Genomic DNA, 24,493 nt, shown 5'->3' with positions numbered 1-24,493 from the left:
CTCTCTCTCTCTCTCTCTCTCTCTCTCTCTCTCTCTGTCCTTTTAAGGTATTGTTTTTAGGTGCTTTGTCAATAAAATGTGCTGATGATAATATGCACATCTTGTTTTCATACATCTCTCTGCTTCATGGCAGGCTCTTGCCTGTCTTTAATGAAGTTCTTAGGAAATGCAGTTATTTTGACTGGAGATGACTTTATATTTGACTACCAATTTCCATTTTAGGACAAGTAACAAGATTACTGTCATCCTGCCTGAACACGTGAAACCGTTTCAGTCTCTCGAAACCTTAGATCTGAGCAACAACAATATTTCTGTGCTCAAAATGGAATCATTTCCTCCTCTGCCTCTCAAGTACTTGTAAGTTAAAGTCTATTTAGGATAAGAACCATTTTATTAATCGATTAACTAAAGTAGTATATTTTAAAAATAGTAAGAAATAATCTACTTGGACATTGCACATAGAAAACAGTGGGGGATTGTAGTAGCACTGGGCAACCATGTGAACCCCTGCCACACACACAAGCACATGATTAATGTCCACATATTAATGTCCAGAACTAAGACATATGCAATGGGTGCTTTGTATTGTAGTATATAGATTGCACAGTTTAGATTTATGTGGATGAACCCTTATGCATATATGATGTCTAGCACTTGGACATCAGGGCTCTAGTGTGGGCAGGCAAATCAGTTACCCACTGTGCAAAGGGGGGAAAATGTTCTGTACATGGCAGCAGACATGTCAGTTTAATCAAGGAATGTAGGTAGCTGTTGACTGGGAAAAAGTCATTTTAAAATGCAATAACATCAAATGTTTTGTAGTGGTGCCAATTAATTGATAAGTGTTCTCAGTTCTAATTCCCAGTGTTTTCTGCTAGCTGGCACTGTGCCTTGAAATTCTGTTGTGAAAGATTAACATCTCACCTTTCCAGTTTAGCCTCTTGTGTGTTTCTATACGTCACAGTGAATGTTGCAGTATGTTTTTAGGTTGCTACAGATAACCCATCCAATGTTTAAAATACAAAATGATAAATTCTGGGAACTGCTATAGAGAATTTTTTTCACTGTAGGGTTTTGAAGTTAATACTTGATCTATTAGGCCAGTGATTCTCAAACTTACCCTGGTCACGGCGCCCTTCTTTCACAGTGCCCGGTCACAGCTGGGCTGCAGGAGGATGAGGTGACTGGCAGCACTGCCCTAAGATAGTGCGAGATCTCAGCCTGGCCAAGATGGCGGTACCCAGGAGAGCCTGGAAAAGAGGCCACTGGGGACATCCCACAATGCTTCTGTGAGTTCTTCACAGTCCTCCGGTGCGCCATGGTGCATTGTTTGAGAACCACTGTATTAGGCTACCCTTTAATACTTGAAATATTATTTGCGAGTTTATTTAAGCTGTACTAAGCTGACATTGTTGGTTTCCTGTCTTCTGATTCCATTTGATGGAATGGAACCAAACTGCCTTCAAAGTTCCACTTAATCACTGATGGGCTGTTAAAGTGATGATTAAATTGTTAAGTTGATGTTTGTCGTAACCAGATAGTGGGTAACGAGGTCTTGATTTTAAATGCCTGTAAAAGTTTCCAGAGATGCTAATGCTGTGTTGCTGTTTTCAAAGGTATATTAACAACAATAGGATAAGCTCCCTGGAACCTGGCACTTTTGACAACTTGTCTAACACACTTCAGATATTGAAGTTAAACCGGAACCGAATTTCAGCCATCCCGCAAAAGATGTTTAAACTCCCCCATCTCCATTATCTGTAAGTGCAGTCTACAGCTACTTAATTTGTTTTAGATTAGTCTTGCAGGGCTCTGACAGTGCTTGGGCAGCCACCCCTCCAGCAACTATATAAAGACAGGAACGCTCTAGACAGAGTAAACCTGTATCAATGTTTGTCTAAGTTTTCTTATATCAATTTTCTACTCCTGGAGTCTCTTCCGTTGAGTGCCATTTAATCACTCAGTGTTGTCTGGGTGCACAGAAAGATGTGCGTGTGGGTTTTGGTTTTTTTGCGGTGGCAGTAGTGTAACCAGAGAGGAGGCGGTAAGTACAAGAGGCACCACAATACGCCATGTAAGCCGTCGGAATCATTCAGGGCAGCGTCTGCAACAAGCAGCTGTGCCTCTGTGTTCTAGTCACTGCCCCAATGGCTCTGATGGTGAGTGGGAGGGGCCACTTGCATAGTACATTGTGTCTCCTCCATGCCACGCCCCTCTGGTTACTGGTGGTCTAATTTAGTAATGAGCACTTTGATAGTCCATGTCAGGGAGGTCCAGTTGCATTGAGGACAGAAGCCATTCTCCTTTCCCTTGTGTGACCTGGCCTAGCCCTTTGCAGTTGACTTGATTCTTGGACTGGCTTTCTTTTTGCTAAGTGAACTTTGGTGGAACTAAATAAGGGAACCTGCCAACAGTGTGCTGACCCATGGGGGTAAAAGAGACTCAGGGCTCTATCCTAACCAACTTTCCAGCACTGACCTAGCTGCAATGGAACCCTAAGCTATGGCAACAAACATGCCCTTACTTTGAGGCAGCCCCATTGACTGCCTCCCCACTGCAGGATGCAGTGCACACCACATTGGCATAGCTGTGTCAGTGCTGGAAAGTTGGTTAGGATTGCACTCTCAATAGTAGAGCAGCAGGTAAGCCGAGGCTTGTAGAGATGGGGAAACTGTTGAGAGATCATCCTGACTTTGCTCGGAAGTTTTCTGACTTCTTCCCCCTCCTCTACCAAAATTGGAAAGAACTTGGATAACTCAACAATCCAATCCCAGATGGTGCAGATAAATTCTCTACCATCCTCTCTGCCAGCCATCCATTCTCTTCTTACCTGTTTCATCAGCAGTAGGGAGTAGAAAATCTGCAGCAGCAGAGTCCTTGTGGAAATGAGAGAGGATTTCTTAGTTCCCTCTTTCTCTCTCCTATTGCTGCCTTGGCATCTCTTTATCCTTCCTTCCTTCCCCTCATGGCTTCATTGTTTTGCTGAGATTAAAGTTACCGTTGTCCTTGGGATGTGAAGTCCTCTCTCAGGGCTGTTGCTAAGATATTACTTTGGTACTGGTTTTACAGTATGGGAGAGAGCAAAAAGCTCTATGAAAACACACAAACCAGCCAGGAGTTTCTAGAAGATTCTAGAATTATGGAAATTGGTATCCATAGAGTTGACTGTTGTCTTAGAGGTCAGTACACAGACAAAAATGATGAGACTTAGTGGTGTTGGATACAGAAGGACTGGATGACAATTAGGAGTTTCGATGTCCAAAATATTTATGCCTCATGGTTTGTGCTTAATTGTTGCTGTTTTTCCTACAGAGAAATGAGCCGCAACAAAATTAAAAAAATAGATGGGCTAACTTTCCAAGGACTTCCTTCTTTGAAATCTTTAAGAATACAGAGAAATGGACTAACAAGGCTCATGGATGGAGCTTTCTGGGGTTTAAGTAACATGGAAATTCTGTAAGTGTATGCTTCTGTACTCTTTAAGAAAAATTGTCAAAAAAATGCGATAGTCAATCGCTTGTTTTTCAACCTGTGAAAATCAGGTGATGTTAACCATGTCTAAAATTTTAAACCCTTGCAGTATAAAATTGTTTTGGCTTCTAGTTTCAGTAGAAAAAACCCTGGTGTCTGTATTATGCGAAAGATCAGTGTCTTTTATTTGAAAAAAATGGATAAAGCTTGCATATAAAATCTGAATTTTTATTTTTGTTGTTGTTGTTGGTGTGTATGTGTATATGTAGGCAGCTGGATCATAACAACCTCACGGAGATTACCAAAGGCTGGCTTTATGGCTTGCTGATGTTACAGCAGCTACATCTTAGCCAAAATGCGATCAGCAGAATCAGCCCCGATGCCTGGGAATTTTGCCAAAAACTCAGTGAGCTGTGAGTAGGGTTTTCTTTTTTTAATTCGATTCCCATTTTAAGAACAGAGTACCAGCCAAAGCATGAACTGCTTACCAGTGATCTGTGAATTTTTCATAACAGAGTTTCCAGGGGGACAGGAGTGTGTGTACGTGTTGAATACAGTGATATTTTATTGTGAAAAATTGGAGCCAACTTGTGTTTGCTTCTGTACCAGTTATGCTTGGCCTTTTGTCATTACACTTTTGAATGAATGCAGCCCATTCTGCAATAATATTATGAGTAGCTGGAAATTATGCACAACTTTCTATTAAAAATAATTACACTGAAAATATTTGTAGGTTGAGTTTCTATTTGTTTGTATTTTATTTTGAATGCTTTGTTAATATAGATTTAAACAAACATTTCGTTTCCTTTCTCACACGTGCAGAGACTTAACTCATAATCACTTGGCCCGGTTAGAGGATTCAAGCTTTGTTGGTTTAAGCCTGTTGGTGAGATTGGACATTGGTAACAACAAAGTGAGCTACATAGCTGATTGTGCTTTCCGGGGACTATCTAGTTTGCAGACGTTGTAAGTTTCATTGTGGTTTCTTTTTAAAGGTCAAAAAATCAATGCTGCCTTATTATAATACCTCTCATTTAGAATAGCAAAAAGAAAATTTGGATGAGAATTGCATCTTGCTCAGTTTGAATTCTTTTTAGATTGCTGCTCAGAACTGCCTTCTCTGTGAATTCCAGTCCTGTCCAGCAGTCTCCTATTTTCAAGGGTATACACTTGATGGTGAGAGACAATGGGCGCAATCCAAACCCACGCTGGAGCAGGCAAGCCAGGAGACTTGCGCTGCATCCAACAATAGACCTGCATCCAACATGGGTTTCTGGCCAGCAGCGGCTCAGCCAGAGGCAAGGAGAAGCTCTTCCCCTTACCCCTGGGTAAGGGCTACTGGCCCCAATGGATCTCCTCGGACCTGCACCACCTCTAGAGTTGGCGCAAGTCCGAGGAGAGCGGAGAGACTTGAAGCGGCTCTGTTCTCCCCGGGCCGGGGATTGGGATCGGGCATAACTGCCGGGTCCCAGCCCCACCCCCTGCTCCCTGCTTGCCTGCCCCTGGGGCTGCCCATCACCCATCGTCCTTCCGCCTAGAAACGCCCCCCTCCAGCCTCCTTCCCGCCCCCATGCCTACCTTCGCCACTTGTGTCAGCGCGGGTGCGCTGGCACATGTGGTGGGGAGGAAGCTGCCACAGAGGCTTCTGCTGGCCTCTGTGCATCGGTGCATCTAGATGCACCAACACAGCTTCCTCTCACGGAGGCGCAAAAGTGCTTTACGGCACGTTTGCGACCCTCCCAACGCTCCTATGCCGGCATAAATGCCAGTTAGGATTGCACCCTATGACAAATTAGGGGTTCTTTTTTATGTACTGCCCAGTCTAGTGGTCTCCCTGTCTGAACTGATGGAGGTGGTCTCACGGGTGGAGTTGACTTTCCCCAGATTGATTGCCGTGAGGGATTTCAACTTTCATATGAACATAAGAAGAGCCCCGCTGGATTGGGCCAAAGTCCTAAATTGGTGGCGCAAATTTGAGCAGCCCAGGACTGCCCCGGGCCACCCAGGAACATGGCTTCCGGTTGCCTGCCCCCAGGAATATTCACCACCCACCCTCCCCCTGCCCCAAACTGCCTCCCTCCTGCCTCCTCCCCTCCTCCTGACACCTGTGCCAGCCGAGTTCAGCCAATACAAACTCATCCCCTCCTGGGGCCCGTGTCAACATAGGGAGGCCAGTGCACAAATGCTCCGGCCTTGCTCCACTTATGTACTCCACTTGTGTCAATGTTGGGCCAGCGCATGGGACTTGTGTCAGCCCAAGGGTGCCTTTGGATTGCACCCTATGTATGTAAATCTCAGGTCTATTGTTTAGCTGTGGTTTATAAACCACAGTTAAATCAGGAAGTGAAACTAGAGTTTAATCTTAGATTCACATATTGTTTTAACTATGCTTTGTAAACCACATCTAGAAAATAACTCTAGATTAAAATGAAGCAGCGATGATGTTTGAAAGAACCAGGATGTTGACATTTTGTATCAGAGTTGAGAGTGACCACGCCATCATGACCCAACTATCCATGATTTATTGGGCCATGTGAATGAGGCCTTTGGTATTCTTGGTGACCAGGAGACATATGGCACCTAAACTTTTGTATTTGAACTAGCTACCTTTTTCCTAGGAAACTCACATCACAAAAGCAGGCTTAGATTGTGCATGAGTGACCAGGTACATTGGCTCACTTAACAAATTATCTGGTAGCTTTCTTTTTTCCAAAATAGCGTTCAACCACTCCCCTCCACCCTCACCTATCTCCAGTTCTATCCTGTAATTTTTTATACATCACAAAAGTCCTTTCAGAGCTTCTGTGCTGAACTTGTATTGTAAAATGTAAATTTCAGGCAAGTGTCCTCCTTCCTTGAACCCTGCTCTTTCTGTACCTGGAACCCTGTTTTGATAGATAGATAGATAGATAGATAGATAGATAGATAGATAGATAGATAGATAGATAGATAGATAGATAGATAGATAGATAGAGCGAGCGAGCGAGCGAGCGAGCGAGCGAGCGAGCGAGCGAGCGAGCGAGCGAGCTCCTCTTTCAGCTTTTGTATACAAGTTGTATACAGCTGTATACATTCCATTCCCAGCAGGGGTTCCATTCCCAGATGCCCCACAGATACTGAAAATCACAGATAATCAAATCACATCCAGAGCCTCAGAATGCCACCCAGAGTCTTTTTAACATGACTTCCAGTTTTCAGCAAAAACCAGAAGTCACATGAAAATGGCTCCAGGCAGCATTCTGAACCTTGGTTCTGGTCGCGTTTGGGATGTCTGCAGTGGGGACGGGGGGGGGGGTACAATCCCAGGGAGTTCAGCATCCACAGTAAGGCAAATTTGTGAATGCCGAAGCTGCAGATAAACGAGGCCCACCTACATTAGGTGTCAGTCACCATCGATGTGCCATAACGCAACTATGAAGCCATTTTTACAGTTCTCATATTTCGTTATGACAGGCACCTTTTGAAAGTTGTGTTTGAGAGAATGTTTCTGAGCATTGCCAGCTGGGAAGAGGAAATGATCTATTGGGTGAAACATTGAAATGAGGCATTCACATGCTGTTAGGCTCTGATGCTTTCTTGAAATCAGCTGTCTCTTATGATTTTTAAAATATATGCACCATTCTCAATCTTTTCTCCTTTTCATAAACAGGGATCTTAAAAATAATGAAATCTCTTGGACGATTGAAGATATGAATGGTGCTTTTTCTGGACTTGACAAACTGAGATGGCTGTAAGTATGGCTTGTTGCTGCTGCTTCAAATGAACCTTCTGGAATGTTTGTTAGAGGCGAAGTTAGAGAAGTTAGAGGCGAATGTTTGTTAGAGGCGAAGTCAACCATGAGTGAAGTGATTAGGATGTCTCCTCTAGTTCTTTCACTTCTTCCCACAAAAGAACACAGATTTGGAGGGAGGGATGAAAGAGAGAGGCAGACAGGTCACTGGCATTGCTGGCCCCTTTGGCACCTGGGGCCATGATGTTCGAAGTCACATCTCCTCAGTCACTACTTGAACTGTGGGACTTAAATTATTTTTGCAAAGATGAATTTTTTTCGCTGTTATTCACTGCAGTCACTGTTTTTCACTGCAGTTCTTATTAGCAGATATTTGTGGTTTCCTATCAGAATGTGGAGTGACATTTTAGGACTTAACTTCATACACTTACATAATGTATACAAAGAGAAAGATCAGTGGTTTGTGGTGGCAGATGTTTATGCTATGATGTTCAAAGTCACATCCCCCCCAGAAGTGGTTGACCAGGAAGTAACTGTGATGATGTAATGATGTCACTGCTAGTTACTTCCAGGTCAGAGCAACTTGGAGCAACTGCTCACCATTCTAAGCAGCTGACCACTTTTTAATGGGAAAAAAGTGAAAAATTTGGTTGGCCGCTCAGAGCAGCTCGCAACTGTTCTGAATGCCCGCAGGAGTGGGGGGTGGGGTTCAGGAGAAGGTACCTTGATACCCCTCAGGGCATTGTACATGAGGCCCTGTGCTTCTCAGTCCCTCTTAGCTATGCCACTGACACAGGTCAAAATAAAGATGAGCCAGGCAGGTCAAGTTCAGGAGGATTGGTGACTTTTCTTGTTGATGGGCCAATTGGCAGCCATTAGTAATGCAGATTTGACTTATAGGCTAACTGGCCACGACCTGTTCTGTGTTAATTTTTAACACTCTTTTCCTTGTGATCACTGTGAATCATAATAGTGCAAGGTCAGTTGAAGCTCTCAAATGCATTTGCTTTTTTAGAATTTACTGTGGATGGAGAGGATGATTGGAAAAATGAATGCAAGCTGAGGTAGAAGCCATAGCAGATGCACAGTTTCATACACTTCAGCCCTTAGAAGCCTTTGATATAGGACCAAACCTTCGTATTGGGAGTTGTGTTATTGAAAAGTATAACCTCAGTCCCCAAGGGCAGTCGGTGTTTGATGAGGCAATCCAGTGGAAACGGCTCAGTTAGAATGCAAAGATGTGGAAATAAGAGATGGCTTCAATTTATTCCTAAAATAATGTCTTTCCCAGATTATACACATTTAACAACATGCCTTCATCTATCTAGTTGTTGAAGCAGAATGAATGCATTCATTTATTGGATGAAATAACTTGTGCCAGTGAAAGACTTAAAAAGGCAAACAAGTTGTGGGCTAGTAAAATGTGCCTAAAGCAATTGCCAAGGGAGTCCCTTCGAGGTTCCAGAAATACAGCCCCTGTTTTATTGCATCTGCTACACATTATGCATTTGTGTTTCCAGGTTACTTCAAGGAAACAGGATTAGGTCAATTACCAAGAAGGCATTTTCTGGTCTGGATGCACTCGAACACCTGTAAGTAGTTGAAAATAATATTTAACGAAACAATTCCTAAATTGAACTACACCTTTTGATTCAATATGAGCTGCAGCGCTTGGTCTGTAGATGGAAATTCCCTGGCAAATACTTTCTATCTTGGAAATATGTCCTAACTGCTATGTTTTAAGTGAGCATCAATGTGCTGGTGCTTATTAAACATGACCTGCTTTTTTTCCCTCCTTGCCTTGTTTGGAAGCAAGTTTAAACTACAGGAGGAGTCTTGGCATCTGTGAAGGTTCCGTTCCCAGAACCCCCACAGATGTAAAAAATTGTGTTAAATGAAAACCGTTTAAAAAAAATGTCCCTTTGCTCAGCTGTTTAAAAATAGCTTCACTTACCATTGTAATGTTGGAGAACAGCAGAAGGCAGGCAATCAATCAATCAATCTCCAGGCGCTTAGAAAGTCTTCACTGCCAGGCAGTGACTGCTCCCTTCACCAGGAGCTGAGGGAAAGAATGCAAAGAGAATGCAAAGTGGAGGTGATAATCACTTCCACCTTGCATTCTTTCACATGCACCAGGGGAAGGGAGGGGTCACTTGCCTTGGAGACAACTGAAAAGCTGTTCTAAGCACCTGGAGAGAGAGTGACTGATTGCCTGCCTGTCACTCTCCCTCATTACAATGGTAAGTGAAGCTATTGTTAAAGGACGTTTTATTTAAAGGGAACTTCTCATCATGTTGAGATAAAGCCATGGGTGAAAAATCCGTGGATAATTAGGTTACACCTGTAACTTTATTTGCATTAATAAATCTGACTGTGGTTTTATTCTTGTTTTTCCCCAGAGACCTAAGTAACAATGCAATCATGTCAGTACAAGGAAACACATTTTCACAAATGAAGAAGCTTAAAGAACTGTGAGTATCTCTCTCTTGGCTCCGCATGGCTTTGTATGTTTAAAATCCCAAATAACAGTATTGATAGATGTCAGTAGTGTAGCTCTACATTTATTCTGAAGCTGTTCTGCAAAGCTGTGTCTGTAACAGTTCTCTCTGTATAGTTTAAAAACACAGAGACAGTTAATGGTGTTCATTTACTCTTTAAAATGCCCAATGCATCAGAGAAAAGAAACTGTTATAAGGGTGTAATAAAAGCAATGACGGCCTTTAAGAACTTAATTATCAACAAACAAAAATACACTATCTTCTTCCTTTAACAAACACTTTCTGGTTCTCATGAAACCTCTTCACATGTGCCTAAAGCAAGTACATGCTGTAGGTCAGGGGAACTGTGCTCTCACCCCCTTGCCTAATTTGCCAGTCCAAGAAGGACAGAACAAAGAAGTGCCACATAGACTGTAACATGTTACAGTCCATGTAACATGTTACAGTCCAACATGGGTACTTCTGGTGGCCTGTGATTCTCCATTATTCCAGGTAAGAATTGCAAGGCATTGGGCCCATATGTGCAAACATGTGTGCCACTTACATCCGATGCAGAGATCTGTGTCAGACATAAAAGCAAGGGTAATATCACTGAACCCGTTGTGTTTTGAGTGTATGTACATGAGTAGGATTGACAGGAAGCCAAATTCAATGCAGATCCCAACGCAGTAATGCAGTAGTGGGGGCTATACTGCATCCTGTGTGGGAATTGCAGCTGCTGGAGGTCTCCACAAAGTAAGGGGACATTTGTCCCCTTGCCCAAGGGTAAGCCCCAGTAGCCGCAATGGAGCAACTCGGACTTGCACGAGCTACATAGGTGGAGCACATCTATGTTGCCCATGTCAGTGGGTTGGGCTTGGGAATGGGGGGATGGGATACAGTGCGTACCAGTGCCGCCGATCCTGCCCCCCTCCTGGGCCCAGTCTGCTCTCTCCCGATCCCATTCCGCCTCCACACTGCTCCGTGCGGAACCTACCTTCTATGGCGCATGCTGCTTTTTTGTGCCGGGGCACATGGTCCGGCACAAGCACTCACACCAAGTGCTTTACAGCACTTCTGTGCTCCCTGGGGCATTTGGTGGGCCGCTGTGAGATACAGGAAGCTGGATTAGATGGGCCTATGGCCTGATCCAGTGGGGCTGTTCTTATGTTTATGTAAGCACTGGTGCAGCAAGCACTGGCAAGAAGATGGAGAAGCACTGATGGAAATAGAAGGGTAGTCAGTTGAGGGGGCTGGTAGGTTCAAAAAGGATCTCTCCCAACAGCAGAGACCCTCGTTGTCCATGGTGCTCATTCCCACCTTGATACTTCTTAAGCTGTGGCGTCCATTTTTGTGCTTGATTAAAGATCAGAAAGTTTCCATTAAAGATCAGAAAGGTCAATTTCTTGTGAAATTGTTTCACTTTGATTTTGTTTGTGTTCTAGGTACCTAAACACATCATGTCTTTTGTGTGATTGTCAGCTGAAATGGCTACCAGAGTGGCTGGTGGACAATAACTTCCAAACTTTTGTAAATGCTACTTGTGCTCATCCTCAAATACTAAAAGGGAGAAATATTTTTGCTGTCAGCCTAGAAGGTTTTGTGTGTGGTAAGTTCTTTCTTTTTTAAAAAAAGATCTTTTTGTCATTTTTAAACTGTTAACGTTGAAGATTATTCTAGAAAAGGTTTTACAAGCGTAATCTTTACTACTTGAACTGAGGGGCTTAAATTGTTTTTGTAAAGATGAGCTTTTTCTTTTAAGTCCTTATCTGCAGATATTTAGAATTTGTGGTTTCGTGTCAGATGAGGAGTGACATTTTATGACTTAACTTCATGGACTGCACGCTTACACAGTGTATACAAAGGGAAAAATCAGTGGTTTGTGGTGGCAAATGTTTATGCTTAGGCTTTAAATGTGGATACCACACTCTTCTAAACATGTCATAGTTTGATATGTTTAGACTGATGCATTCTTTGTGCTCTTCATAAAATGCAGAAGTTCTTCATATATAAACTATATTAATTATGGAAAGATCAGAAAGTTTTGTAGCAAATGCAGATCAAAAATGAGATGGCCATCTTTAAAACAGTGTTACTTCTTTGTGGTCTTGGTTCTGTCTTACATCTCCGGAATGCTGAGAGTTCTATACAAGAAGTAGCTATGCCTGCCTGCTTTTTGGCATCTGTGCATGCCACACTGAACAGAGCAAGCACCTTTCCATTTACAATGAGCCCCCATATCCATGGATCCTGTATCCACAGATTGGGTCCTTCCCCCCATGCATGCACACCTCCATGTGCATCTCCTTCAGAGGCAAGAAGACTTCCACCCCCAACCTCTGCTGGGCTCAGACTGAGCTCTACGATACAAAAAAAAAATGCAACTTCCAATTTCACGGAGGAACCAGAAGTGACATTTTTAATGCCTTATAATTCCTCGGGCTTTTGAACTCACTCTCCTCTTTAGGAGAGGGGACTGAGCTCCCCTCACCTTCCCGGGGGGGGGACAGCCCCCCCTGAATGCGGGAATGGACGTTCGCCTATTTTCATGGTTTCAGGTATCTACAGGGGGTTCCAGAATGGAACCCCCGCAGATAAGGGAGCACTCCTATATTCCTCTTTTGACTGCCATAGTATCAGCAGCTCATGAAGCATGAAGAATTATCTCCTTGGCTCTCTTTTTGAAAAAAAAAAGTTTACTGTGCTTTTTATCTAGTTTGGGAGCCTCTTCTATCTTTGTTTCATCTTCAGTTAGCTGAGCATGGCCTTACATTTTTAGTTCATCCATGTTAGCTTTAGTTCTCCCACACATATAGTGTAACAGATGTCATTTAAACGTTGATATAGCTGCGGGTACAGACACAATCATTTGTTTAAGCTAATCCTTAATCAGTGTTAAGTGGATTCTTGTTCACATCCTCAGACATTTACTAAGCAGGCCAGATGTAACTACAAGACTCAACGCTTCATTTTGTGGTTGCTAACACTGGGCTGTCACAGACCATAAGTATCACTAACCCCACCATCAGTGACATCTGTTTTGGTTTTGATACCTTCCATAGTTCTGACCTCCCCCATCCACCCTAGCTGCCAAACAGGCTTCCAAGACTACTCCTGTGTTTCCTGAGGATCAGCGAGGACACTGCACTTAAACCACCACAAAATGGTGATTGGCTATGGGCTGTGCATAGAACTCTACTGCCCTTTCTTTCTCTGTTCCAAGGCACAGAGAAAAAGGCAAAATGGGCACAGATACACAGGCAAAATGGCAGAATTTCACATCATCAGATAAGATGGAACAGTTTTCAAAACTGTTGCCCAGTTTTGTGAGTTTGAGTTTGTAGATTTGGTGCCTCCACAGTATCTTCATATGGCCATACACTTATCAGGCCCCCAAACCGTAATAGCAGATTCCCTGAATAGGGTGGGTGAGGTGGCCAGTGAATTAACTCCTGCAAGTTCTCCTGCATTTTCAGCTTCCGGGGCTATCCTGAAATAGGTTATGCCATAATATCTATAAATACCAAGTGCACCATTTTCCATACAAGCTGGCTATAATGGTGTCTGGACATCTCAGAAAGATACTTTTCAGCGGACTGCACTCCTCCTGTGTTAGTTTCCTCCACTGACTCCCATGGTAGTCCATAAACTTTTCCCAGAACTACACAACCAAAAGACTGTTCACTAGACCTACAGATGGCAAACTACAAATTATTTTGTTTCCCTGAAAAACCAGACCAGTCATCACACCCAAGGGCCTTGGCCACAGTGTTCACAAGCTACACCTAATGGCCACAGACTGGGGTCTCTGACTCGTTCCAGCAGATGCTTCTCTAGGTTAGGGAGCCTTTTAATGGGTATCCTGTACTAGTAAATGGACTTCCTTTGTCCCCACAGTGGGAACATATAATGTTAGGTAACTGGGAGGTTCAAATCTAGAATGTTAGTTATAATTGTGTCCCTGTTCATGAATTTCTTTCTTGCTGAATCACTGTCAATACTACACTTTTGTGGTCACAGTTCATGACTATGGTTGGCAGCCATGAGCAAAGGAGGGCTGCAGTTTTGTACACGGTTACATTCACACATTCAAACAAATTAGTTTATATAGCCAAAACAAGGAGCAGAAATGAAGTTTTTGTTTGAAGTATGCTTTGCCTTGGAAAGCTCTAAAATCCAGCTAATGGTAGCAGTAGGTCAAAAAGCATAATTGATCTTATTTTTAGGTACATGAAACTGAGCCACAAAAGAAAGTCATGCCTTCAGTTGAATGGAAGTCAGAGACATTCATCTGTTGAGACCCCATTTGCAGTCTGTCACTGCTTCCATAATATGATATCCACTATAGCATCTGCACAGTCTGGCGTCTTGGTAATTTTAAAAATAAATTCTTAACGTCTAATTGAGAGAGCTCTTCTTAGAATTAATCTTATTGCACAGCATCTCCAGGACTAAGACAAAATTCAGCTTGCTTTAGTGAGCTGAACAAATTTACTGAATCGAGTAAACACTTTTTGATCTTCATATCCTAGTTATCATTTTAATGTTTCAGTGGGAAGTGTCGCTTGAAGATATATTTGCAGTCTAGAAATAGTTTGCTACTTAATTCTCAGGACATTGCATCTGAATGACCATAATTCAAATACCCATCCTTGCATTCATTATAATGCTCAGCAAGAGAAAAAAAAAACCACATGCCTTTATAAATTTAATGAAAACAACTCTCTCTCTCTCTCTCTCTCTCTCTCTCTCTCTCTCTCTCTCTCTCTCTGTGTGTGTGTGGTTTTGAGAAGCTAATTCAACATGCCAGGTTAAGGTTCTGGAAAGGAAAGAAGCTCAGAAAAGAGTATTTTAACAAAGATAAAAGTGTGCGCTTACACGTTTCCTTGTCTTTATAATTCAAAATTGATGTAATTTGTACTTCTCAAAGCTATCAAAAGATGATGAATTTATGTCCCAGAGGCAATTTTTCAAAAATATTACAAACGCGAAATCAGTGTTGGATGTGCCATATCATCTAAATAGAAAATATTCTCATTGATCTGCAAATGAACTTTCCTATCATGGACTGCCACATTATGTACAGACACATCAAAGGACCATAATCCCCTGGACCATAGTCTCCACTCCTCTCTCTTGCTACCCCAGAGGTGAAAAAACAATATCAGCATAGCAAGGCGGGGGCACAACGGTATGTATTGAAGGCACCACAGTGCACTGTGCAAGCAGCCCCTCTTACTCACCGTCAAAGCCTTTCTGGGCAGCTGTCCAGAACGGCTCCAATGGCGAGTGGGAGGGGCCGCTTAGTGACATGATGTGTTGCAGCGCCTGTAATACTTACCACACCGCCCTCTTGTAGCTATGCTACTGAAAAGCAATATGGACATAGCAGTGCTTGTCACCGTGAAACTTGCCAGTGGGCCTGTTTGGGAAGGATAGTCGTGGCCTTTGGCACACAACCTGTCGGATTGGCCCTCTAGCAAAGCTGGTTAATAAAAAGTAGTAAACAACATGACTAGAGAGCAATTCTTTTGCTGCCACTTTGAGAAATGCTCGAGTTATTTGAGCAAATGGCAGCCTAACTGCTGACAGTGTTTCCTCAATCTGTCTAGTGGGATTGCGACTGGAGTGGCAGGGTTCACCTGGAGGACTCCAGATGTAGGCCAGTCAACTCCAGCAAGCTACTTGCCTGAAGCAGGAAGAAAAAGCTGGTCCCTTCTGACTTGGGACCCCCAGTGCTTCTAGGTGGGGTCTCCTAAAGGGAAGGAAGGGTAGAGGGGGTTCTGTCCCTACCGCCTCAACCATTATGCCAACCCCAGTGCCCCACATCTAGCACTGGAACATGTTAGTTACGAACAAACAGTGAAACATGACACAGAAAACCAGGATTCAGTGCTTTGAGGTGTTAAAAAATCATGTTCCCTTGGGTAAGGTGTCCCCAGACTGCAGCCTGTTTTGGATGGCCACATTTGGCCCACTGTGAACACATTTGGCCTGTTGTGAACGTTCCTAGAGTTCTGCACAAATTTATTTATTAGTTTCTATAATTGACCTACTTGGATTCATCATAAGAGCAAGGCTTTCTGAAATTTCTTCCTAGTTCCATTATATATATTAGTTTCTATAATTGACCTACTTGGATCCATCATAAGAGCAAGGCTTGCTGAAATTTCTTCCTAGTTCCATTAACCAGCAGCTGATACAGTCCATAACAAGGAAGTCAATAACAAATCAACAGGATCAAAGGGAGAGAGGGTGATTAGGCCACAAGCGTGGTGGCCAAGCACTTAGAGGCCTGGCCTCTTAACAATGGAAAAATGTCCAGCCCCTTGGCCATTCTGATTGACCAGGAATGCCCCAGGTCTCACAGCCTGCCTGAACACGCAATCTCAGCCCCCCCTCCCGCCGCCACCGTGATCAATGCAAGCACAATCTGGTGACTCCATGTTGCGTAGGGGGAGGGGCTGTTGATGTAAATGCTTTAATTTTTTTTAAAAAGTAGCAAGTCAGGAAGAAATATAGGTGAGACCCTTCTCTATGATGTTTTCTGTATGCAGTGTTTTGTTCCTGTTTTCCCAAGGCTGAACATGCCACTTTACAGTCACCTGCTCTGAATGGAGCAATGGTGAACTGTTTTTTAGAGAGTGAAATTACTCTGCTTGTGGTTATTTTGCCTTCTTCCTTTTTAGAAATTTGATTTTTACTCTTTCAAAGATATAATAAAAGGCTAACAATTCTGGTCTCTCACTGTCCTCTCCTTCCCCCCCCCCCGAAAAGAAATCACGTGACCTTTATTCTTGCAATTCACTTTTTATTCTTTCTCATATTTACAGATGATTTTCCAAAACCACAGATAACTGTCCAGCCTGAAACCCAGTCGGCAATCAAAGGTTCCAATTTAAGTTTTATCTGTTCAGCTGCCAGCAGCAGCGATTCCCCAATGACTTTTGCATGGAAGAAGGACAATGAATTACTCCATGATGCCGAAATGGAGAATTATGCACATCTCAGGGCACAGGGTGGTGAAGTGATGGAATACACCACCATTCTTAGGCTGCGCAATGTTGAATTCAGCAATGAAGGGAAATACCAGTGTGTTATTTCAAATCACTTTGGATCATCCTACTCCATCAAAGCTAAACTTACAGTGAACAGTAAGCATTCTAGATTTACCTATAGGCGACACAAAAATACGCAGTACAAAATTTCATCCGAAAGGCGTCACTAGAATATCTCCATAATGTACACATGCTGTTGGGTAACTGTTGGCTCCTGGAGGATGCCTCTGATTTAACATGCCCAACTATATGCAAGGGAATATAAAAGATTTATGCAGGCCTGACTTTCGTTACGAAGTTTCAGCCTTAAAACTGCAAAGCTTAAAATGTAGAGGGCTGTGGGCTGGCATAGAAAAATATTAATTGTGCTTATGGAGATGGGATGTTTGAGTGCAAAAAAAAAATTCATTAAGAGAGGAATTGGAGATCACAGAGTAAAACCCAGCATCAACAACAAGAACACGTGTGAACATATGCAGCCCTTTTCTAAGATAACGCTGTTTTGTACGTGTGTTTTCCCCAGGTCAGTACATCAGAATATTTTGTATTCAATTTGTCTTTATGTGGTTTGGTTCCTCAGAATTCTTATGTCCAAGTGACTACTCTTGAACTACTGCAGTTCAAGATATATCCAGATAGCAAATAGAGAAAAAGCAATAAATAATCAAATAAAATTGCATTACAGGGTGGTATATTGCTGACAAATGTCAAGACACTGCAATGTAGTCATGATGTTATCACTTGGGGCAAGGTGAGTTAGAAGAGAGTATCCCTGTTGCAGTGGAGTGTCCCGAGTCTAACTTCTCTTAGAATCAGACCCTTCTTCAAAAGCTACTTGCACATGCTTATGGTTGCATTTGGCGTAGTCTAGACCAGGAGTCTCCAAACTATGGCCTGGGACCCACATGCAGCCTGCCACAAGATTTTATCCTGCCCATAGCAACTTAAAATATATTTTTTTCCCCAACCACATGGTGAGATACTTAATGTGTAGTTCTGTCTGCCGCACGTCTTTCTGTATGGCCAGAGCGGTGTCAGCTTTGCTAGCCCTCATTTCAGTCACCTGGACCATATGCTTTGTGACCCTCAAACCATAATTATTCAATGTTAACTGATAAAACAAATCAGGTCTCTACATGTTGACTTTACGGCAACGCCGTAAAACAGTTGCAGTGAGGAAATAGCATCATTTTTGCACGTGCATAAACAAATCGTAACAAACAGAGTTTCCTCAATGGGTCAGGCAGAGACTGTGTGCCATACATTGCTTGCCACTGCCCTATATAAGTGGCTCATGTCGAGCCCTGCTTCTGATATCATCTCTGTGAGTAACTATTGTCTTTGCACAAATCCTAATCATTAGAATCTTCAAAGATCTTTTCATTGTTCTGATACACCCTTCATTTAAATTTCATTCATTTATAAAACAGATTTTTTTTTTTTTCCGGCTTGCGAAAATGTGTAAAATATTCAATGTGGCCCTTGTACGGAAATGTTTGGAGACCCGTCTCTAGACTGAAATGAGTTGACAACCCTGGGAAAATAATGGACAACTATCCATGAATTGTTTATGTTGTAGACCAGGGGTCTCTAAGCTTTTAGGTCAAACGGCCACATCAAATTTCTGCCACAGTGTCAAAGGCCGGGGAAAAACATTAATATCAAATTTAAATAAATACATATGAGATGGAACTTGAATGAATGAATGAATGAATGGGCTCAAATGTCCATGATTTCTCCAAGCACCAACACAGCCCAAGAAATAAAGCACACACTTTAATCGACCCCCACCCCCACCCCCCAAGTACAACTCTCGTTGTGTTTGGTCAACTGGGCCAGATCTCAGGGGATCAGAGGCTGGCCGTGGGCTGGATAGAGGCTCTCTGCAGGCCGCATCTGGCCCCCGGGCCAGGGTTTGGAGACCCCTATTGTAGACCCTGCTTGCAGTGTGTAAGCATTATGCAAACAACTGCCCCTATACTGACTAAGCTGATGGTGGTTTATGGAATCAGTTGCATTTTTGTGCATTTCTCATGTTCTCTCTAGTGCTTCCTTCATTCACCAAAATGCCCATGGACCTGACTATTCGCGCAGGAGCAATGGCACGACTAGAATGTGCTGCAGTTGGCCACCCAGTGCCGCAGATTGCTTGGCAGAAGGATGGTGGCACTGACTTCCCGGCGGCACGCAAGAGGCGCATGCATGTGATGCCCGAGGACGATGTGTTCTTTATCGTGGATGTCAAAATCGAGGACACCGGTGTTTACAGCTGCACGGCTCAGAATACCGCAGGGAGCATTTCAGCTAATGCAACATTAACGGTATTAGGTGAGTTAAAATGTGACTGACCTGTGAAAACTGGTGGGTCGGTGTTTTGTTATTCAGTGATCAATGAATATTGGCTGATTCAGAGTATTCAGGTGGGGCAGTGGCGTTGCTAGAGGGGGTGGAAAGCACTAAGTTTTGCGGGAGTCTCACTGCGGTGTGCAAGCATACCCCCTCCTCTTTGGAGTCATTCTGGGCAGGGGAGCAAAACGGAGGCGTACGCCTGCCCAGAATGACTCCAAAGGGGAGAGGGTCTGCTTGCACACCACAGTGAGGCTCCCTCAAAACTTAGTGCTTTCCACCCCCTCTAGCGACGCCACTGAGGTGGGGCATCTCTTTCTCATTTCATGTTGCTAGCAATAATAGTTTTGCTTCCTTTTCAGAAACGCCCTCATTTCTGCGACCGTTGCTGGACCGGACGGTGACTAAAGGCGAAACAGCAGTTTTGCAGTGCATTGCTGGCGGGAGCCCTCCACCTCGACTTAACTGGACCAAAGATGACAGCACTTTAGTAGTGACAGAGAGGCATTTCTTTGCCGCTGGGAACCAGTTGCTTATCATTGTGGACGCAGACTTTGAAGATGCCGGGAAGTACACCTGCGAAATGTCCAATACTCTTGGAACGGAGAGAGGCAACATCCGCCTGAACGTCATTCCCACTCCGACCTGTGATTCTCCCCCCAATGCTGCCCCGTCTTTGGATGACGACGGATGGGCCACAGTGGGCGTTGTGATCATAGCTGTGGTCTGCTGTGTGGTGGGCACTTCCCTTGTGTGGGTGGTCATCATATACCACACAAGGAGAAGAAATGAAGATTGTAGCATCACAAACACAGGTGTGTAAACTGAAGCTTGGCACCGGCAAAGCATATGCAAGCATGTTTGTGGTTACCCTACAGAATGTTTTTCCTCCAGAAATATTTGTGTCTCTTGACTCGGTTTCAAAAGAGCAAACGGCTTTTCAAAACTGGCCCTGTGGAAGTCACTAGCTTAAAAATATTGCATAACACCTTGATGCACAGCATGACCTGTGTGTGCGTGTGTTTGCTTCATCACAGATGAGACCAACCTGCCTGCTGATATTCCAAGCTATCTGTCATCCCAAGGCACTCTTGCTGAAAGGCAGGAGGGATATGGGTCATCAGAGAATGGAAGTCAGCATCATTTTGTGTCATCCTCATCCTCATCCATGGGAGGATATTTCTTACCACAAAGAGATAGCAATGGTGAGCATTTAAATTTAAGCGTACTGTACTTGACATCTGGGATGCAACCATTGTTGTCTATTATTCATAGAGAGAGGTAGCACAGAGGCAGGTTTGTTGCTGCTTGAGTTTTGGGAGATGGGGGAAATATCACGTTTTTGGTACATTCTGGTACATTTGTCGTGAATGTTTTTTTTGTATGTTTTTCATTTTATTTTCAAGCCAGAGCCATGTTTTTTAGCCACTGGTCAGTGAAAGTAATAATGTGCATGTCACTGCCAAGTGTCTTGGGCAAGAGAGCAAAATTAGGGCCCAATCTGAGCCAGTGCGCACTGGCTCACTGCTGGCACGTACTGTTGGGGCATTTGGTGGGCCGCTGTGAGATACAGGAAGCTGGACTAGATGGGCCTATGGCCTGATCCAATGGGGCTGTTCTTATGTTCTTATGTTGCAAACATGCCGTAAGGCAGAGGTTAGCACCAGCTCAGCACCGGAGCTGGCCCAGCGCAAGCCGGTCAGAGGCTGGCAATCTGCTGTCAGGCGCTCCAGGCGAAGTGCCTGGCGACAGAGAGGGATAAGGGGACAGAGAGGGCAACATAAGGGGATGAATGTCCCCTTCCCCTGAGGAGCCACTGGTGGCTGCCCAGTTGCACTCAGGATGTTGGCTCCGCAGTAGCCCCACGTGTCGGGCAGCTCAAAATTGGGCTCCTGGGCCCCTTGCTATGGACAGAGAAGTTCTGTTCTTCCCTTTTTCAAACCATTTCCAAAGGTTTCTCTTCCAAGTTAACATCCTCTCAAGTTTCACATTTTAAAAAAATTAAGCATGTCTTCACTGTTCTCCGTGACTGGTGCTGTGAGACACATGCCCCTTTCCTACAGCGGAAAGATTGTTTTTGGCAGGTGGGTCTTCTAAAAGCAAATAACAGATTGTGTTTTGCCTAATCCTACTCTAGGACAGCGGTCTCAAAGCTGGAGATTGCTGTGCAATGGAAACTCCCTCCCCATCCTAAGCAGCACTTAACGGTTCCACTGCTCTGCCACTTCATTCTTCACCCATGTGGGCACAGGGATGTTCTGGACCGTCACGTCTATGACCTGGGCATCCTGGCCATAAGCCATGCCCACCCTTCTAAGAAGTGGACCATAGATGTGACTGCCCAGGATTTCCCTATGCCAATGGTTCCCAAGCCATGAGCTGTGGCTCCCCAGAGAGCCATGGAAACCAGCCAGAGGAGCCATGGAATCTTTACAAAAAAATCTGCTGCCCTATATAAAGTATAGAGGTATTGCCCTAATGGGGAGTTGTGGCCAATGGCTCAGTAGATCAAGGGAGCCACCAGTCAAAAAATTTGGGGAACCACTGCCCTATGCCCACACAGAGCAGTGGAACAGTAAGTGCTGCTGAAAGAGGGGAGGAATTTGGGCAAGCATTTTTTCTTCCTTAAAAGCTCCTGCACGCTTTTAACAACCTGTTTTTGAAACTTGGGGAGTTTTTTCCAGAAGGGTAAGAAGTTCCACTGCCTATTCAATTCTACAAACACACCTAAGGAGACTCTCTGGCCAATCTCTGTAACTGGACGGACGGTCTCCACAATTAAAAGGTTGGGAAGCTCTAAGATTGGAAATTCTCACAGCCAGGATTCCTTGAACCCATAAGTATAATTGGTAATATTGATTTCCTCAGAATAGGTATTGCTTTCAATGAGCTGAATTTGTCTTTGTATGAACACATAGCACATATTTTTTAAAAACATACAACTACAATAAAAGGATATATTAAATTACATCTTTCATCTCCATTTTAAAGGAATTTGTCACATAGATAATTGCAGTGAAAATGACCTTGAAGCAGTGACGGATCCATTTTTATGTCATTATCTGGGAACATCAGGAAGTCTGTATTTGAAAGGGAATATATGTGGCCCAGATGTGTTTGAGGTATACCACTCAGGTAATCTATGTATACATCTACCTATATCTGTTTTTATTCATTTTTTTAAGCTTATGAGAGCATTGCTCCTTGAGGCTAATCTAATTGTGTTGTGTTGCATTTCGTGTGTTTAAGGCTGCAACCCAGAGCACAGAGCAGTGTGTTTGGACCTCTACGATTCTAGCTGCTTAAAAAAAAAGGAATATTACCCATATTCCCACCCATCTGAAGATCCTTATATGAGCATTTCTGGAATGTACACTCCAAGCAGCAAATTGCTTCCCTCCATTTACACTCAAAGTGAAGAGAGTGGAACAAGAAGTTCACATCGAAACATGGATCCATGTGATTTTAATAGAAGCCAGGAGCTGCCTTCTATTAATCCAAGTAACACGTTCATGGGTATGTTTTAACTATTGACTAAAAGCTGCATGTGATGCTTGTGATTAGCAAACCAATAAGATGGGTGTTGTTTTGGTTCTAAAAACCGTCATTACTAGTGGTCTGTTGTGCTTTCATAACATGCCGTACTTCCTTTGGTTGAAAGGAAATGACGTAAGCAGAACTGAGATGATGATGATGATGATGATTACTAATAAATATTTCTATTCCACTTTTTAATAAAAAGTAATTCACAAAGCGGTTTGCATCACAACAGGTCAATAAATGGCTCCCTATTCCCAAAGGGCTCACAGTTTAAAGAGAGATGGTGAAGAGACACCAGCAACAGCCACTGGAAAGACACCATGTTAGGGTGAAGAGAATTGCTATTCCCCTGAAAAATATAAGAGAACATCAGTTTAAAAAGTGCCTCTTTGCCTGATTAGCAGGGGATAGAAAATTCTGGCCTAGTCTGTCATAGTACCAGGAAGATTCTGTGGGGGTTGAGATAAACCAGCAGCTGTGCAGATCACTAGAAATGTTCATGATGGAATGGCAGTATCCTTCCTCTGTGAGGCTCTTGACCTCAATGCAACAAAGCATGCCAGAGCATCTAGGGCTGCACAGAAGACCCTGGAAAACCACTTATCTGTACATTAGTAGAGACAGTACTGAACCCAGCATCCTTCTCCTGAAGCCGGGCCCATCTTCTTGTTCTTAGCTATTGCACACAGCCCTGGTTGCAGGATCCGGTTTTGGAATAACACATACAGTATCCATTTGCTCATGCAGTTCCCATAAAACCTAGCAATACCAGTGTAGATGCATGCTATATAGCTCTTGGCTGGGCCAAGACAGTTGACTATTTTGAAATATGTCAGTTATGCTCAACGCATTTCAGCAGGAACTTTGTCAAGAGGTGAAGGTATAAAGGTAAATCAAATATAAGAATATTTCATAGGTCTTGTTTTTGTGAACTTTTCCAGTTTTTTGTTTGGGGCTTTTTTTCTGATTTATAATTTATAGAGAAGTTAATTAAAAAATATGTGTTCTGTGCTTTTCATTCCCAGGAACATTTGGAAAACCTATATGGAGACATCAGTTTGATTCCTTTCCAAGCTGCAGGCAGCCGAAAGCCTCCCAAAATTATCCTCATGAATCATTAGACTTGGACTTGGACTCTGAGGACGATAGTGGAAAGGGCAGGACATTTCCTGAAGAGGACAAGAGCAATTGTATTAACAGACAGGCCACTGAAAACTTTAGGACTCCTACTTTTCAGTTTACTGACTTGGATACATAGCTGCTTTTTCTTCAGCTGATTTATGAACCAAAGAACTATACTACCTCAAAGCGGACATTAATTTAAAAAAGGGGAAAAAAACATTTAAAAGGTTGGGTTTAAAAAAAAAATAGAGTTATGATTCAGGAACAAAGGAAATACATTTTTATACAGATAACAGTTTTATTGCCGAAACATTATACAGTTTTATGCAGATTATACATTCCTTATAGAATATATTTCTAATTATTTTTAGCTTTGTTTTAACCAAATGGTACCTTTTTGTAAATTAATGGTGTGAATAATAACTATGCATTTGTTACTAAGGCTCAGATCCTAACCAGCTTTCCAGCACTGACACAGCTGTGCCAGTGGGGCATGAGTTGCATCCTGCAGTTGGGTGGTAGCCACAGACGCCTCCACAAGGTAAGGGAATGCTTGTTCCCTTTCCTTGGATCTGCATTGCCCTTACATCGGTGTTCGAAGCTTGGTTAGAATTGTCTCTGTCTCTTATTGAAATGGGTGCTAAAGCATTCTGAACTAATGTCAAGACATGTACAGTTTTTGTTTGTAATGTTTGTGTTGTTTTTTTTAAAATTGACATTCCATGTTATAGGGAGGTAACATGATCGTA

General features: G+C 43.2%; 1 protein-coding gene across 2 annotated transcripts; it reads left to right on the top strand.

The window, feature by feature from the left end:
- The first annotated feature begins 248 nt into the window (after positions 1–248).
- On the top strand, positions 249–24,493 carry LRIG3 (leucine rich repeats and immunoglobulin like domains 3). Of its 2 annotated transcripts, XM_066633988.1 has the most exons (16): positions 249–357; positions 1,617–1,760; positions 3,313–3,456; positions 3,741–3,884; positions 4,294–4,437; positions 7,121–7,201; positions 8,722–8,793; positions 9,601–9,672; positions 11,124–11,287; positions 16,512–16,832; positions 18,783–19,064; positions 19,445–19,897; positions 20,120–20,287; positions 22,074–22,217; positions 22,332–22,598; positions 23,648–24,493. In XM_066633988.1, exons 1-16 carry the CDS (start codon positions 323–325, stop codon positions 23,878–23,880), a joined length of 2,868 nt encoding a protein of 955 aa, XP_066490085.1. In that variant the 5' UTR covers positions 249–322; the 3' UTR covers positions 23,881–24,493. The 2 variants fall into 2 exon arrangements, with proteins under 2 accessions (XP_066490085.1, XP_066490086.1); XM_066633989.1 differs by lacking the exon at positions 20,120–20,287.

Source organism: Tiliqua scincoides, chromosome 7 (assembly GCF_035046505.1).
Source record: "Tiliqua scincoides isolate rTilSci1 chromosome 7, rTilSci1.hap2, whole genome shotgun sequence".
Lineage (NCBI taxonomy): Eukaryota > Metazoa > Chordata > Lepidosauria > Squamata > Scincidae > Tiliqua > Tiliqua scincoides.
This window is presented reverse-complemented; position numbering and strand designations above follow the sequence as displayed.

What these genes read in the sequence shown, in the direction of transcription:
- LRIG3 (XM_066633988.1), top strand. Translation starts at nt 323, where the DNA reads ATGGAATCATTTCCTCCTCTGCCTCTCAAGTACTT. An exon ending in CTATCTAGTTTGCAGACGTT is followed by an intron (nt 4,438 to 7,120) that starts GTAAGTTTCATT and finishes TTTCATAAACAG; the next exon opens with GGATCTTAAAAATAATGAAA. An exon ending in TTGTAGCATCACAAACACAG is followed by an intron (nt 19,898 to 20,119) that starts GTGTGTAAACTG and finishes GCTTCATCACAG; the next exon opens with ATGAGACCAACCTGCCTGCT.